This window comes from Microtus oregoni, unplaced genomic scaffold (assembly GCF_018167655.1).
Source record: "Microtus oregoni isolate MIOR12 unplaced genomic scaffold, Mior012 000060F_ref0000265, whole genome shotgun sequence".
Lineage (NCBI taxonomy): Eukaryota > Metazoa > Chordata > Mammalia > Rodentia > Cricetidae > Microtus > Microtus oregoni.
Window position 1 is genome coordinate 4,432,733 of NW_024543870.1, and position 18,038 is coordinate 4,450,770.

General features: G+C 44.8%; 1 protein-coding gene across 11 annotated transcripts in view; it reads left to right on the forward strand.

Annotated features, from left to right (window-relative positions):
* The window catches only part of Osbpl6 (oxysterol binding protein like 6), a 157,941-nt gene that overhangs the window by 77,287 nt on the left and 62,616 nt on the right, over positions 1-18,038 (forward strand). For all 11 annotated transcript variants that reach the window (XM_041639739.1, XM_041639740.1, XM_041639745.1 and 8 more), the window contains exon 3: positions 8,313-8,562. In XM_041639739.1, coding sequence (XP_041495673.1) covers positions 8,467-8,562 — 96 coding nt within the window. In that variant the 5' untranslated portion in view covers positions 8,313-8,466. The remainder of the gene's footprint in view (positions 1-8,312; positions 8,563-18,038) is intronic.

Consider the following 18,038-nt stretch of genomic DNA (forward strand, 5'->3'; position numbering starts at 1 on the left):
TTTGTCATAGTGCCTTATTATAGCAATAGACAAGTAACTGAGAGACATTCTTCAACAAATGGTGCTGGAAAAACTGGACAGCCACACGAGACCCATATCTCTCACCGAATGATATCACTGACTATGTCACAGAATTGATATGCAGATGTCAATTTAGGGTGGATCAGAGCTCACAGTTCTGGGAGGAGAAAATATTTGATGATGAAGGCACAGGCAAGGGTTTCTGGGAAGGACTGCAGTAGCTCAGGAAATGAAGCCTAAATATGCATGGAATTAAAACACTTCTGCACAGCAAAGGAAATGACTAGTCAATGAAGAGACAGCTTCCAGGATCAGGATGGAGGAAAATCCATTCCATCCCTACATCACAGAGAGCATTAATATTGAGACTAAAAGAACTAAAAAAGCCAAACACCAAACAACAACCCGATCAATAAATGGACTAATGAGACAACAGTTCTTAAAAGGTTAAGTCCAGATGACCAGTAACTATGTGAAAAACAATGTTCAGCCTTTGTCACTAGCAAAATGCAAATTGGAGCAACATTACGATTCCATTTTAACACAATCAGAATGGCTACCAGTTACAAAACAAACAGTGATAGACGCTGGCAGGGAGGTAGGGAGCCTTGCAAACTGCTGGTGGGAATGCGGCTTGGTGCAGCCACTGTAGAAATCATCACGAAGGGTCTGCCATAAAGCACAGGCAGAATGAACATAGGACCTGGCTTCCCGCTGGTAGGTACGCACCCAAAAGACTGTAAGGCCACACACCGCACGGGTGCCTACGTCTCACCAGAGCCATATTCTGGAATCAGCCAGGGTTCCCATCAGTGGCCGAGCGCATAAAGAGAATGCGGTATGTGCACACAGTGAAGCTCCTTCGCCCATAAAGTGTGCAGTTCTGCTTCCTCCAGGGAAGTAGCTTGGACTGGAGAGCATCATCTTGAGTGAATAAATCAGGTAGATCCAGCCAGCCGCAGGACACTTGTAAGCTTATCATTGCAGAGGCAGAGGCAGGAGAAGGGTCACAAGCCCAGGCCAGTCAGGGTTGGATAGCAAAACCCCATTTCAAGTAACCAAAAGATTCAAAACAAAAATAAATAAGACAAGAAGACAAATGTTGCATGGTTTCTCTCATTTGTGGTTCCCTGCAGTTCTTCTGAGGTACTGTTTGTGAGCGCACATCAGCGATGTGTCAAATGCAGAAGGGAGGCCTCTAGGTGGAGAAAAGGGGGTGGACTTTGAAAGCAGGAAATGGGAAGGGCGTGAATGTCCTCAGAACACATAGCATACTTGAAAGAAACTGTCTGTAGGATGTGTAAAACCAATGAAAATAATTTAAAAATTTAAGAACCTCAACTGTTATTTGTAGTTAAGCCTTGGAATGAAGCCATTCTGTATTTAACCTGCTAGCTTCACTCCAGTATCTCTATATGAATATTTAAACTACTTCCTTCCTTCTCGTTCCCACAAAATCTCTTGTGTTAAGCCAGTCTTGGAGGTCTCTTGCCCCCTCAGCATCCTCCTTGAGACACGGATCACATGCCCCCCTGAAAAAGAAAGCAGGAGCTTGAACCTTTTGGAGTTAATTTGTTTGTGAATTATAACACTCTGCAAACCTCATACATACAACCTTGTCAAACTATTAGGGCTCCCATTCCTTTACTTTTTGGTGATATTTCAAGTATTTTTGACATTAAGGTAACCTTTATGGGTTTTTATTTGTTGTTGTTTGGTCTGGTTTGGTTTGCTATCTTTAGGGTTTTTATTTCTGTGAAGAGACACGATGACCACGGCAATTCTAATAAAGGAAACATTTAATTGGGATGGCTCGCTTACAGTTTCAGAGTTACAGTTACAGTCTGTTGCCATCATGCTGGGGAGGGTGCTGGAGCTGAGAGTCCTACATCTTGCACGCCACAGGAAGTCGACTGAGACACTGGGTGGTATCCTGAGCATAGGCAACCTCATAGCCTGTCCCACAGTGATATGCTTCCTCCAACAACAAGGCCACACCTCCTCGTAGTGCCACTCCCTATGAGATTATGGGGTCCAATTACATTCAAACTACCACATTCGCTTATTAGGGGTTTTGTCTTGTTTTTGGTTTGGTTTTTTGAGATAGAGTTTCTCTGTGTAACAGCCCTGGCTGTCCTGGAACTTGCTCTGTAGACCAGGCTAGCTTCGAACTCACAGAGATCCACCTGCCTCTGCTTCCCGAGTGCTGGGATTAAAGGCATGCACTAATAGCACCTGGCTTCTTTGTGGCTTTTATTTGTTTTGTTTTGTTTAGGAGGCACTTGTTTTTTTTGTGTGTGTGGTTTTTTTTTTGTTGTTGTTGTTGTTTAGTTTTTAAGTTTCTGGGACAGAGTCTCACTAGATAATCCCAGGATAGCCCATTCTCTTTTATAGCCTAGGCTAATTTCAAACTAGCAGCAGTCCCTACCTCAATCTCCAAGTGATAGGATTATAGGTATGTGCCATCAAACCGAACATAAAATAATCATAATTAGTGTCGTATTTGGTCATTCTTTTATCTTGTGATGATGTTTGAATCGTATTTGAGTTGGGATTTCTTTCTTAATCCATGAGATTTTTTTTTTAATGTAAAAATAAAACATCAGTGTAAGATATATGTGCTTATGAACAGTATAGTGGCATGCATGCTCCCTCACCCCCATCACCGCTATGGCCAATTTTGGGGTATCTCTGAAGCCTGAGCTGAGGAGGGGAACACACAACAGGTTCCTGAGCTCAGCACTGAGTGTGCACAAAGGTTACCGTACCCCAGTTGAATAATCACGAGCCTTAGATACATGGGTCCCTGCAGTAGACCTCCTAAGCCAGCTCACCTCTCCTTGACCTGACAGTGCACAAGCAGTAATCAAAGCAACCCTCCCACTGGTCCCCCAACTTAGCACTGTAGACACCCTGACACATGCGTACCAATCAGTACGAACCTTGCCATTCTAGAAGGGTGGCTGTTTCTCAAAATTCTGTCCACGAAATGGCCGTGCTTAAGCTGGACAGTGGGCCAGTCAATTAGTAGGTGGCAGGTGCCCCAGTTTGGTGCAGCCAGGCCAGTCTATCAGCTGTGTTTGGAAAGAACGGAGGCTATCACATCGTCCCTATTCCTCATGGGTAACTCCGCAGTAGGAAGGATAAAGCCTAGTAAGGCCCCTTGGGTTCCATTAGTAGCCTGGCAGATCTTTTTTTGGGGAAGTTTCCTCTCAGGAAGGTTGAACTTTGTATAGTCTGTTTTCTCAAATGACTTCTGAACAGATAAGAAACCGACGTTTGTAATTCGTTTGGATTACTTAGGGTTATCTTCAAGCATATACGGTAATATCAAAGAAGTGACGTAAGAGTAAGGTTATCTACAGCCAGTGTGTGAGCCCAGTCAGCTGCTTAATGGGTAAAACGGAGGGGCTGGAACGGAGCTGACGTGATAAGCTCAGTCCGTGCCCAGAGCGGTGCTTGTGGCTCGTGACGTAGAACCACGATGACAGAAGTCAGACTGCCCCTTCCCTCAGGGATGCTGTAGAACCACGCCAGATAAACAGAGAGCAGACATGTTTGAAACGTGTGGAAACGGAGGCATGAAACAGGCTGGAGCAACAGTTCTAACGATCGCATGATGAAACCTGGCTGCAAAAATGGTGTAAAATAGTGCCCGGATGTTGTACCAGTCAGCGTAGCCGATGGTGGGGAACGTTTCTATGGTGATCACACACACACACATCACACATCACATCTTCTAATTACGATTTCAGGTGAAAAGCGTGGCACTGAGTGATTTCCCATTTGCTATCCACTCCCACACTGTTCTCATTTTCCAAATTGGAATTCTAGATCCAGTCCTGGAAGCATCAGTTTTGTGTCCTCTCCCCCACATCCTGGTAAGCGCCGCTCCTGTTGTCTGTGGGACGCTCACCCTGGGTCTCCAGTAGGAATGCGGTCTGGCAGCGTTTGCCATTTTGTATCTGGCTTGTTTCATGTGGCATGTTTCCTTCAGGACTCATCCATTGTGATGGCTATTTATTTATTTTTTTCATTTTATATACCAATCCTAATTCTCCCTCCTTCCTCTCCTCCCACCCTCCCTCCTCCATCCTATCCCCCAACCACTCTTTACGGAGGGCAAGGCTTCTCTGGGGGCTTCAACAAAGACTGGCATACTAAGTTGAGGCAGGACCAGGCCCCTCCCCACTGCATCAAGGCTGAACAGAGTATCCCACCATAAGAAATGGGCTCCAAAAAGTCACACCCAGGTTAAGTCCTGGTCCCACTGCCAGATGCCCTACAAACAGATCAAGCCACACAACTGTCACCCACATTCAGGGGGTCTAGAGTCCGTGAGCTCCCACCCACTCAGGTCAGCTGTCTCTGGGGTTTTCCCCATCATGGTCTTGACCCTCCTGCTCATATGATCCCTCCTCTCTCTCTTCAACTGAACACCAGGAGTTAGACCCAGTGCTTAGCTGTGGATCACTGCATCTGTTTCCCTCAGTTACTGCATGTAGGTTCCATGATGACAATTAGGGCAGTCACTCATCTGATTATAGGGGCAGGCCAGTTCAGGCACCCTCTCCACCATTGCTAGGAGTCTTAGCTGGGGTCATCCTTGTGGATTCCTGGGAATTCTCCCTAGCACCAGGTTTCTCCCTAGCCCCATCATGGCTCCCTCTATCAAGATATCTCCTTCATTGCTCTCCCTCTCTGTCCCTCCCCCAACTCTGACGGCTAGTCTCTGTTCTCAACTGGACTATATCTGAATGAATTACAATCCAGATATGGAGACACACCTGTGAGAGATTTTCTGCTTGGTCTGAGGTGGGTTTGTACACTTCTAGTCCAGACCTTTGATCTGGACCTTGAGTCAAGGAGATCTATGCCTTCAATTCAAATCTTGAGGAGGGAAGACACACCTTCAATATGGGCTTCGTCTTCTGACTGAAGTCTGTATAAGGACATAGGAAGCTTTTGTTCTTTGCCTGCTTGCCCCTCCCCTTGCCACCACATCCACTCCTTCACTGGCATCGGAGTCTACTTCCTCAGGATTCCATCATGCTCTGAAGACCAGCTGAGACACCCAGCCTTGTGGGACGGAGCAGCCACTGGGTTCTCAGACTTTTCCCTTCCTAGCCAGCCACTGTTGGATTAGCTGGGCTTCAGCCCGTAAGTCATTCGAATAAAGCCCATATTTACTGCAGGGAGAGATATTTATTCCGTAAGTTCTATGACCGTAGAGAACCATGCTTGTTAGAATTTCCTTTCTCTTCAAGTCTAAGTAATATCCTGGTCTCTGAATAGAATACTCCCTACTTTTATGTATTCCTTTGTTGGTGGATATTGAGGTTGTTTCTGCGTCTTGGGATTGTTTGTGTGGATATGAGTGTGTGCATGGTATGTTCTCCAGCCTTTAGTTCTTTGGAGCACTTACTTCGAGATGGAATGAATCACACAGTCACCTGTTTACAAACATTTAAGGAATAGTTGAAGCATTTGATTTCTATGGCAGCCACGCCATTTTTTTATTTCTGCTGGCAGTGTACAAGGGTCACTTTAGGGACATTTTTAACTTTAGTTGACCCAGGAGCTCCAAGTGGAGAATGGTTGTTTTGACAGAAAATTCCTCCTCAAAATAGGGCACCTTCAAGGTCACTGGCTGTCTGAATAGAAATGGGCACAAAATGGACAAGAATTTGTAAATGCTAAGGCCACAGAGCAGAGCTGAAAGCTTTTGCATCCTGTCCTTGTCTGTTAGCGTCATCAGGAACTGTATTTCTCAGGGTTGTTCTTCCTGTTGTAAGGCACACGGTGACGTTACGCAGTCTTCCTTTTTAACATGCCAGAGAGGTCAAAACCCCGATGATGAATGAAAAGTAACAGACTAGTCTTTAAACGTTAGTACTAGCAAAACGACCAGGGGATGGTAACAGAGCGGCCCAAGTCAGCAGGGCCCATGGTCAACGCGCCAAACAGTCATTGTCCTGTGACCTCACATTAAGCATCACTCAGCTTGTTCCTGGGGTCCTCTCAGCCTGCACAGATAACAGTCCTTTGGAAAAGTAAGTTCTTTGTGGGGATGCTAATAGCAAGCAGATGGAAACCAAGCTGAGGACTGCAGCCATTGACTTCCTAGGCCCTATTCTCTCCTCGTTTATATAAAGCGGAGTGTTCCTGTGAACGGGAGTGTGGAGCATGCTCACCTCACACTCGGTCAGTGCCCGCTGCTCTGTCACTGCCTTACCCTCACGTGACAGAGAAGGCTAATGGAATGAGGGGGGTGGTCTCTTAGGATTCTGACCTCAAATTGTTTTATTATTATTACTCAAGCACGGGAGCAGAGTGTGTTTATCTCTCTCTTTCTCTGGTTTTTTGAGACATGATTTCTCTTGTGTACCCCTGGCTGTCATGGAATTCTGTAGACTAGGCTGGCCTCAAACTCTGACATCTACCACAAGCCATATGGGGAGCTGAAGGGATCTGGCTTTCATGAACCATCATCCATGCTGGGATGGGTTGTTGTTGGTTTTTTTCTTTTCTTTCTTTCTTTCTTTCTTTCTTTTTTTTTTTTTAGTGATGCAGTTGCTTAGGGTTGTCTGTGCTCCTCCTATATGTAACCCCTCACCCATACTCCTGTATGGAACCCCAATAAACTCAGGGGTTCACTGCATTGAATTTCTATCTGCAATCGGTTCACTATCTGAGATTAGTTGTCCCAGTCTCCCAGGAAAAGCCACACAACACCTTTTGTTTAAAAACACGAGATCCCAAATTCATCGATAACAACAATAACCTCAAAATTGGATCTTGGGATGCCTTTAGTTCTTTATCCATTATTTTCTTTGGTTTTGACAGCTTTTAAATGTATTCATAATACAATAAGACTGAACATGGTTTAATTATGTACAAGTTGCCCTGAAAATGTCGAGTTAAAATAATATATTAGCATTGATACTAATGAAGACAGTGCAGGTGGATGTACTGGGGTGGGGAGGGGAGAAGGAAGAAAGAGCTGGGAACAGGGTGGAGGGAGGGAGGTTGTATATCAGACCAACAGAGGGCCTGAAACTTGGATTGAATTTGTGTCTGAGTAGATATTGGATTAATAGGTTGGCCACTTCAGCCCCATCCCACAGGAGCACTTGAACACATCGCAAAGCCGCCACACTTTTGGCTCAAGTGTCAGCATCTACTTGTAAAACATCTTGGGCCAGAAAACAAAGTCCTTTGAATCAACGATCTAAATAGCGTTCTCACTTTTCTGCTTCCAGGCACCAGGACTTGGCTTCGGAATCTTGATTCACACTTGGTAGATTGCCTTTGCCGAGCAGATTGGATGATCATCGGCGGTGTGGGCTTTTTTATTGCCTTTTGCCAGTCCGAGCTGAAGCCTTTGCTGTTTGACAAAAGGGCCTCTGGCTCTTTGAATTTATGGCTCACGAAGGCTAATTTTGCTTTAATCTATTCTTCCAGTTTGGACGATAGATGGTTTATTTTTATTTTCTAAGATTTAAATTTTTTTTACGTGTGTGGGTGTTTTCCCTGAATGCGTGTTTGTGTGTCATGTGTGTGCTTGGTGCCCTTGAAGGTCAGAAGAAGGAGCTGGATCCCCTAAAACAGGACTTATAGCATATCAGTCACCATATGGGTGCTGGAAAATGTACCTGGGTCCTCTGGGAGAGCAGCTCTTTACCTACTGAGCCATTGCTCCCGCTCAGCTAAGCAGTTTTTATTTTAATAGAATAGCAGGGGATTTAAAATCCTGAGACAGGATTACAAGCTTCAGTCACTTAGAGCATCCAGGTTTACAAGGTCAGGAGAGTTCTCTTAACTGTTGAGATTGTTCTTTTTAAGTTAATAATTACTTAATTAGGTTAGGGTGGTCAGATTGAACACCAAATTGACCATCCTTGACAAGTGTTCTGAGTTACCTGCCCTACCAAGGGACTGCTATTTCAATTCTTGTCTGTATCTAGGTGATAACTAAGATCCTAATCATAAGATCCTACGACATTCAAATTCACATAATCTGTTACATAACGTTAGAAATTCTAAAAATATAACTATAGACTTATATGAAATTTCCTTACACATATAGAAATTTCAGAATTCATATATGAATCATTTTGTACATTTTTATCATTATCATAACTTGTGCCTTCAGCTTCGATGTCTCTGAGCCCCAGACCTGCGCTTCTAAATGTATATTCTTCCCTTTGTTAATGAAAATTAATTTTACCCTAAATAGAATGATTTTTATTTTCTTTTAAATGACGTGAGCCTTTCTGTTTTGTTTTTAGGTGGTTTGGACACCCGAGGAGTAACCTGTGATTTCCTGGTCCAGTGTGATCTGTGTGAGATGGACTAAAGCCGCCATTTGTCCGGTTCTTCGTCTGGGAGTCGGAAGGAGGATTGGGATGGTCTCACGTGCACACCCCTAGACTAACTGCCGTGATGAGTTCAGACGAGAAGGGCATATCCCCTGCTCATAAAACATCCACTCCGACCCATAGAAGTGCCTCAACGTCCTCCCAGAGGGAAAGCAGGCAGGTAGGAGAACCAGCGCGTTTTTATCATTTTCTGCAGACAGGACCCTGTGTGGATAGCGAGCTATTGCTTACTGAATCTGAAAGTTTGTTGTGAAGTCCTTTAGATCACAGGTCACTCCCCCCCCCCCTCTTATTTTGTGTAGCCATTCCCAACAGGGCGAAGCTGTTACAGTGGCTTTTCTGCTATTTTATTTTTTACTTTCCTTTGGGAGTGGGGGGCTCAGAAAGCAGACCCCAGCATGGAGCAGAGTTCCTCCCAGAGGGCCGGTGTTCTTCTCACGATGGACACCTGGCTATGGAGCCAGTAGCAGGACTGTCACGTTCAGGTCCCTCTTCTTTGGGGAACCCATGAACCCTTGAGAGACTTTCTGTAAGACCAACCGTGCTCGACAAGTCCTAACCTCTGCCAGGCTCCTTGGGATCCAGTCACTGACAATCTCAAGAGTTAGGAGGCAAATGGAATTGTGGTATCTGAGCACCACGAGCATAAAGGACTGAACAGTTTTGAAGGGCAGCAGAGGAAGTAAAGTGTCAGAGCCTATTTATGCTAGAATACACCGTTTTCCCATTGGATCCAGTCTCTAAAACTATCTTTGTTTGCAGTTGCTGCATCCGTGTTTGGGGGTCTGCTCTGCTGCCATGGTTATGTGGGGATTCATCACATAAATGCTGGTCGCAGACACAACAGCAGTGTTTCAGCAGACAGGAATAACGGTTATCCATTATATGTGCCTTATGATAGTAATTTGGTTGTATAAGTGGAAATTTACAAGAGCGTTGTCAACTTTTTCATGGTAATTTTCCTTTGTGTGGGTTTTACTTAGTGAAGAGTCTGGCAGGGGCCCTCGCATCTCTGCTCTACTCGCGTTTTAGGTGATGATAACATATTGCCTAATTTAAAGAAATACGTGTATCAATTATTTTTTCTTTCATTTTTATTTGTTTGTTTGCTTGTTTGTTTGTTTTGCTTTTTGACACAGAATCTCACCTGTCTGGCTGGCCTGCAGCTTCCTATGTAGCCCAAGCCAGTCTCAAGCCTTCAGCAATTCTGTGCCAGCCTCCAAGTTCTGCAGTTATAGGTGTTAGCTGTGGTGCCAGGCTGTGCGTCAGCTATTAATAATTCATTGTATGTGCATTTTTAAATGGACAACTCAGATATGGATCCACAGTAGTGGGGATGCGTTTCTGTGGGTGCTTTTGAGAGAACCCCAGCCACTATCCCTCCCAGCATACCCTTGCCGCTTACAGCAAGAATTCCAGGGCAGTCTATGCAAACTGATGATTTTTTTTCTGTGTATATTTTTCACAGATCCTAACGCAGATATTCCTACTACAGCGTCTTGCGGAAGTTTTTAACGCTCGTGCCTCTTGTTACAGTGTTCAAAAGGATACTCACACGCTATCTTAGAAGTTCTGCCGTGAACTAATAACTAAGTCTGCGATTACCTGATGTTGTAATACTGGGTGCAATGCATTTGTAAATTCTCAGAGACTCAGAGTGCTGTGTGTGAAAACGCTTGGTGTTGAACAGCTGCTGCACGCTGAGATGCCCCCTCAGCTGGCCAGTCTACCCTTCCCCTGCTCCTCTGTTCTTTCTATTTATGGATTCTCCATTTTTCCCCCTTGCTCTGAGCATTTTGTCGCATGCCTTTCCTGGTTGCTAAGGAGCAGGGAAGCATGGGCCCAGCTCACCCTGGAGACCTGTGGTAAATAAAAAATGACTGGTGGTGACTGCTATGGAAACAGCTGTCCTGCCCTGTTGATCTGCCTGCTGCACCTGGGCTCCCAACCCCACATGCAAATGACAGGGACACTGGAGACCCCGGCCTGCCCCAGAGCCTGAAGTTAGAATGGGTGACTCCTGACTGGCTTGTGAGAGGAAAGTCTGCTGACGTGAGAGGGCGTGTAATCGGTCATGAAGATTTTGTTTGCTTTTTTGTTTGTTTGTTTGTTTTGGACAGAGTCTCACCGTGTAGCACGTGCCATTAATTCATCTCAGCATTCTGGGGGCTGAGGCAGGCAGATCTCTATGAGTTTAAGACCAGCCTGGTCTTCATTGTGAGCTCCAGGCTAGCCAAGGCTGCATGGCTAGTATTTTTCAAGGAGACGATTTGCTTTTTGTCCCTGTGTATCTCAGCGAGTGGAAACACTTCCCAAGACTTTGTCCTCTGCTACCTTCGCGACTTCTCTTTTGTGTCTGTTCATCTCCCTCAAAGAGGAGAATAATAGTAAGGAATAAAGATCATTCATTTCCCCCCTCACCTCCATCATTGCCTAAAACACAGAACCAATGTAGAGAACTTGGAAGTCTGGCGTATGCTGTGCTGTGGTTTAGTACTTTTATATGCGTCTGTGTAGTACAAGGGTACCAGGAAAGTGTGATGAATTAGTCGTCATTCAATCTTCTCTCCCTCCTGATTTGACAGACATCTGTGCTGATACTGCTGTGTTGCACAGTTCAACTCTTCCTTCTCCTAATCACATAGGTGAAGGATATCGTACACGGCAGAGACACTGCAGTGTTTTAACCCACCGTATTTGCTTGTCATTCACAGGTTCTAGGTGCACAGTGCTGATGAGCTGATTAAACATGTCTGCTTAGATGTCCCCCTCTCTGACTGTGACATACAGCAATCTGTGTAAGCCAGTCTGTTGTCAGTGACGCGGGCTCTGTTCTGTGTCTCTCTCCTTGACTGCACCTAGAGTCCCTAGATTAACTCCTTTAGATCATACCCTTCCTTAAGAACATCATTTCCTTTAGTTCCCACCATCAGCTTCCCAGCCCAGACTCTTGTCACCTTTTCCCAGGTCCTGCTGAGGACCCCTGCCTCACTAGCACCTTCAGAACCCCATCGTTTCAATTTCCCTGAATATGGCAAAGTCATGAAATCATTCGAAGGCTTCCTGTTCCCTACACAAGTAAAGCCAGATTCCCTTATGGGCTGGGTGCCCAGTGGAGACATAGTCTGTTTCAGCCCCATTTTACAACATGTACATGGTGTGTTGTGATTCCGAAATCTTCCCCCTCTGTATCTCTGCTTCCTCTTCCCTGAGTGGAGTCCTGTCCCAACCTCCACCTTCTAATGCTTCCTTGGGATCAAGGATGGCTCATGTTAATTCTCACTGACCATTCAAAACCACTTTCCCTGCTCCTTCACTGACCTTGTCATAGATAATATTTAGTATTTTTATATTGTTTACTTTTGATGAGTTGATGTTCCACACTGTGTTGTAAACTTTTCTAAACAAAGGGTATTTTTAAAGACTCACAATGATATTAGTCTTATCTTTTTATTGCAGATTCCCATGCCAGATTTAGTTACCCTCCCCTTTCTTCCCCATGGGTAAATAAAGCAGAACATCTGTGCATGGTGGCACTTGGCTGTCTTTCCTGGTGCTAAGCTATGTAGCACAGCAGATGAAAGACAGAAGACGGGGCGTGATGTGTCGCAGTGCCTGGGATTTCACTAAGTGCTTCTTCGTCCACCGAGGGGGTCAAGGGTCCACTTAGTCCTTAACAAGCTCAAGGGCTTCAGGATGTGCTCCCATGAGAAGTCCTCCTGGACTCTGGTATGAGATGTTAGAACACCTAACATAGTTGCCTGTGTGTGTGTGTGTGTGATCTCACAACGTCCTTACATGCACACGCATGACCCTTCCAGAGGGGCAACAAAGGAGTCGATTAGACGTCAAAGGCTTTCATAAGACAACATGCCCCAAATAAAACTTGTCCCTTGAAGTATATGGAAATAAAACTTATTAAGTAAATTAAGAGTCATGCGGAACATTTCTTTGGTGCTGTGTAGCAATGAATTAAGATGACTGTTAAGTTCTGAAGGAAAACCTGCATTAATCAAACACTTCCTGAATTTAGTTAGATTCTAAAGCTTTTTTCCTAATATTTGGCTAATAAACAATCCATATTTTTCTTGCACTTATAAACTGGAAGGTATAGGGACACTGTGCCCAGATCCTAAGTGACAACACTGATTCTCTCAGTCGTGGCTCTGGTTTAGACGGGGGCATTTTCTACCTGATCACACATCCTTGTCTGTCAGTTATTCCGGTATTTATTTATATAGACTGCCTGGCTCCTGAAAGATCAGAATTTGTGAACTTTGATCCCGGATGTCAATAGGCCTGTTGCAGTAATATTTAACTTTGTATACATAAGTTTTCGTGTGTGTGTGTGTGTATGTGTGTGTCTGTGTGTCTATGTGTGAACTCGCAGGTGCAGGTACATGTATGTGTGCTTGCGGAGGTCAGAGATCAATGTTGAGTGTCTTTCTTAGTTGTTCTCCATCTTATATTTTGAGACAGGGTCTCTCACTGACCTTGAAGCTCACTGATTGGCCAGAGAGCTTCAGGGATGAGCCTTTGCCTCTGGTCCCCCATCACTGGGATTGCAGACACATGCCGCCACTCCTGGATTTTCCTGCTGGAGGTCTACACTGAGAATTGCACAGCAAGCACCAATCAACCGAGCTGTCTCCCAAGTTTTTATGTTAGTTACTTTTGTTGTCGCTGAAACAAAATCCCTGACAAGAGACAAGGTTAGAGGATAAGGGGACACAGTCTATCATAGGGGTAGATATGGCGATAGGGATGCGGGGCCACTGGTGACATTGCATCTGCAGCCAGAAAGTAGGCCTTCCTCTTCAGTTCATCCTCTGGACACCCCCTCATGGGCACACCAGAGGCATGTTCTCTTGGTGAATCTGGGTCCAGCCAGATTGGCAGTGGAGACTAGCCATCACACATGAGCATCCACCATTTCCTATGCGTTAGCAAGAGCCGTGTATTTCATAATCAGCCAGAACCCTTTCGGTTGTGCCCACTGGTGATGCTTGAGGCCATCCCAGCAATGAGTCTACGTATTGGTAGAACCGGTTGGCAATAGACTGATAGCCACCTCAGCATCTGTGGTCTGTGGGAAAAGGGTCCTAGAACTAAATATCTGGTGTACAAGGTTTTTGTAGCAAGTTTTCTCCTTGGACAGACATATTGAGAAGAACATCTCCCAGCTTATCTTGACTGAATTGGCAGATGTCCCTGCTAAGTCTCTGGAGCATCTTCAGCGAGATGACCAGGGTTCATCTTTGAAACACAGGATGCTTCTTTTACGAATAGCAAACCTCTTTCTGCCTTTGAGTGGTGCAAAATATAATGTTATCTCAAACTTTAAAAAAAAATTTTCTCATTTTGAAACATTTCATATTTGTGTTTGCCTTTGTGGCTGCATGGTATGAAGGTGTGTGTGCGGGTATATGTGTATGTATGTGTGAATGCATGCATGTGTGTACGTGTGTAGGCCAGAGATCAATCCCTGGTGTTTTCCTCAGGAGCCAAGTATGTCGATTTTTGAGACAAGGTCTCTCCCTGGAACCCGGGGCTCGCTGATTAGGCTGGCTGGCTGGCCTGTGGGCCCCAGGGATCTGCCTGTCTCTGCCTCCCAGCACTGAGATTAAGAGTGCACATGGCCCTGCTCGGCTTCTTAGGCAGGCGTTGGGGAATCAATGCAGGTCATCGTCATAATTGTGCAGCAAATGCTTTACCAACTGAGCCATTTCCAGCCCCCAGTGGTCTAATTGTGTGAGGAAAAGTGACACATAATCCCAATTTTATACCTAACCTGAGGATTAGACCACCTCAAGTCTTATCCACGGGGAGCAGAATAATATGAATTTTTACATCTTTGTACAATCCAGTGGGCCCCCAAAGATGTGCAGGTTGACCCTGGAATCCATGTCAGGGTAGAAAAATCCTGAACCTGATTTGAAAATCTGGACTGTCCTTTCCTGAGTAATATGAAAGACTAAATCTTTAGTGTTCAGTGTTAATAAATTCTTGACTTTATTCCAATTTAAATTTAGCCTTTTGGGAATCCCAAAGGTTTTGTCTGGAGTTCACTTTTCAGGATTTAGGACCAGTATCAATAAGAAAGTACTATTTCTGTCTGTGGTCACACTGCCCTGATATATTTTAGTCTCTTCTGATCTTGGACATTAAGATGGGTCACTCCTTGTTAGTATTGGTTAAGGGAGGAAAACAGTTCCTTCACGGCAGTCCATTCTCCAGCCAAGATTTGATGTAAGATCCTTTTACGAATGGGATGTTCTGGAAGTGTTAGGCAGAGCTATGAGTAGATAAGAACCCAGCAGCAGCCACTGATCCTCTATGAACACTCACTGCGGAAGGCTGGCCGTGAGTACCTTTTCCAGAGAACTAAAATACGGCAGTAAGAGCCCACAGCTAGCACGTGAGGAGGACAGGGTTTGCTCTCTGCCTGTTCCTGCAGACCCTGTCCTGGCCACTGCACTGTTTGATCTATTTATCCCAAAGTCAGTCAGGCTGGACACCCAACGGGAGGGCCTTCTGGGTACTTAGAGGAGAACTCTGTAAAGCAGGATCTGTCAGTCACTTCTGCATTAGTATTGCTCCTCACGTTGCCCCCTGAGCATCCGTGCTGATGTCCGTACATTCTCTGACCAAGTAAACTGTAAACCCAATGCTACCCAAAACAATCTTCCTGCACCCATAGCTGTTCTCGTGAACGACATGTTACTTGCTGAGTCATCTGTATATTTATTGCATATATTGACTTTGGAAGGCAAAGTTTTGATCGTTTGTTTACTACTAACTCCAACTAGCCTTTTTTTCCCCATTGAAAGTAATGAACAGCCCCTCACCCCGCCCCCCCCAACCTTCTTGTCACCGCTTGGAGATCCCCGCCGCTGTCATTTTCTGTTTACAGCACGCACTCAGTACATATGACAAGTGCCGAAACAGAGACCACTGGAAAGAAATTTGACACCTGGCGCTTAGCCACTCATTACCCACAGATGATTGAGAAATCATCGTTAGGGGTGAGAGTCTGCTGTTCCTGGGGTGCCTGCAGGGGCCCTCTGGTTTACTAGGCCTGCCTTCATCCATTCAGGGACCCCCGCCCCCAGCTTGCTGGGTTTGAATGGCATTTTTACAGCGGCAAATCCGTCTGTCAGATTCAAGCTTAACACAGCTCATTAGAGTCGTAGGCAGAACACCAAGTAGATGATGTTAGTGAGTCCCAGAGGGCCCCTTGCACTGTAGACGGTTGGAAAGGCCCTAGAAATCTGTCGTTCCCTGGAGTCTGTTATTCTCTGGGGTTTGGAAGTCAGAATATATTCTACGGTGTTTCATTAGGACTATCAGACATCCTGTGGAAGGACCCTAAGCCTACAAAACTTTGATTTTAAGGAACAGTGTGAAACTTTTGCATTCTTCACCCCCTCCCTGCTACTCCTAAGTCTAGGTTACAGATGCTGTGCAGATGTTACGCCCTGTGCATGTCACCTAGGCCACATTCCAAGCACAGACTTCCTTCCTTCGAATGTTAACTACAAGCTGACTGTAGCACCCGTCACAGCTAGTGCTGGCGAGGTTTTGTGGACGCGCGTGCTTTTCACATTGCTGCCAAGTCTGTGCTTTGATCTTGTGGGGTTTGGACCTCGCGGTGTCTATAAAAAACCTTTAATCAGGTCCTGTGAAAGGACCAGTAGTTTAGCTTCTGAACAGTATATCCTAAGGACACAACAGAGGCTATATCGGCGAGACAGTGATCCAGATAACACAGTATTCATGTATGGAATTACCAAAGACTGGATGCTACTTTGTAGTTTAGTATACATGTGAATAATTGTACACAAAATGATTATCAAAGCATTTTAAATCAGTGAAAAATTAGAAGCCATCTAGTGTTCAGAATTAAGGAAGCAGCTAATCAGCCTTTCATAGCCATCCAGTGAGATCTTACACAGCTCTTTAAATTTTTTTTTTGAAGAATATTTATTGCTTGGGGAACATTAATTGGAAAAGCAGGTTGTTAAACTGAAATACAGTACAATTCCAATTTTGGTTTTAACAATTACATTTGCATTAAAACATGAAATACGCCAAAGTAGCTAAAGACTCCATTGCTTAACATGGGTGTTTTTCAATTCTGTTTTCCCTTTGTTTGTTTGTTTTTACAGTAAATTTATAAGGGGTTATTAATCTATCTATCATTAATCTGTCAGCTTTTTGATTATCGTGTTATAAGCCTTAGCACCATAAATTTAAACCTGAAGATAAATGAAGATGAAAGAAACACCCTGTGGGAAATAGGGAAAAATTTTCTAAACACACTGAGGCATGAGCTGGGCCAGCACCCTCCTCTTGATTACCTGTGTTTTATCTACGGTCATGTAATCACGTCTGATCAGGAACTGAAGCATTATCTGTATTACAACACCTGTGTGTTCTTTCTTCAGCAAATATTTATGGTACGCACAGACAATGCCATAGATATACACAGTCTGCCTGTAATGTACATATATAAACCTTAAAAGATTGGAGATTTTCCTTATACAGTCAGCAAAATCGTGGGTGTGACTATGAGACTGGAAACCCGTTTTGAATGCTGGGTAATTGTGACAGGCTGGAGATTGTAGCTTCACCCCGGTGCCCTTTTCAAGCTGCAAGGGACTGTTAGTCCTACTTGTCTTTTGAAACAGGTCTCTTGTAGCTCAGGCTAGCCTCTGAGTTGCTCTATAGCCACGTTGCTATGTGACTAGCATTGCTAAGTGTTTAGAAATCAGGGTATTAAGTAATAAATTGAACGGTATGTTCTGTTTCTACTTAAAGGCAACTCTGGGAATTAAAAGCTATCGTATTCTCACTGCTTTGTCCCTTTATAGCCAACTGTTTCTCAGGTATCAATCAGTGTAGCACTTCAGTGTTTGCAAGCAATATTTCTTTTTCTTTAAGCTTTATTTATTTCTTTGTATTTAGTGTTTTGCCTAAATATGTGTACCGTGTGCATACCTGGTACCTCTCTGGGCCAGAAAAGGGGGCGTAGGATCCTCTGAGACTGGAATTACGGATGGTTGTGAACCACCATGTGAATCCTGACTCCCCTGCTAGAACATCTGGTTTTAATTGCTGAGCCACCTCTCTCGCAAAATTTCAGTTCTTGATTGATTTTTTTTCCAACTCAGTCATTTTCCTCTCCTCCCAGTCCGTGCCCTGTACCCTGTCATCCTCTCCTCTCTTCTCGTCAGATAAGGGCTGGCCTCCCTTGAGTGTCAACCAGCCATGGCCTATTTATGCAGTGAGGAGACACCTCCTCTTCTGGGTCCCCAAAGCAGGTAACAGAGTCAGAGACAGCTGCTGCTCCCACCGTGAGGAGCCCTACAAGAAGACCAAGCTACAGAACCGTAACCTATGTGTAGAGACACTGTCCTCTCCGTGGAGAAGCACCCAGACTGTCAGACTGTGCTAACTTGGCTTTTTCTCCCTTTGGGGTTTCCCACTGTCCCATGGGGGACCTTTCCTGGGCCCTGGACTGTTTCTAAGGTTTTCAGCTTTGAGTTTCACAGAGCATTTATGGGCACTTCACTGTCCACACGCTGCTGCTCTTGCAGGACGGGCCGACAGGTGCCGCTCTCTTAGATTCCTACT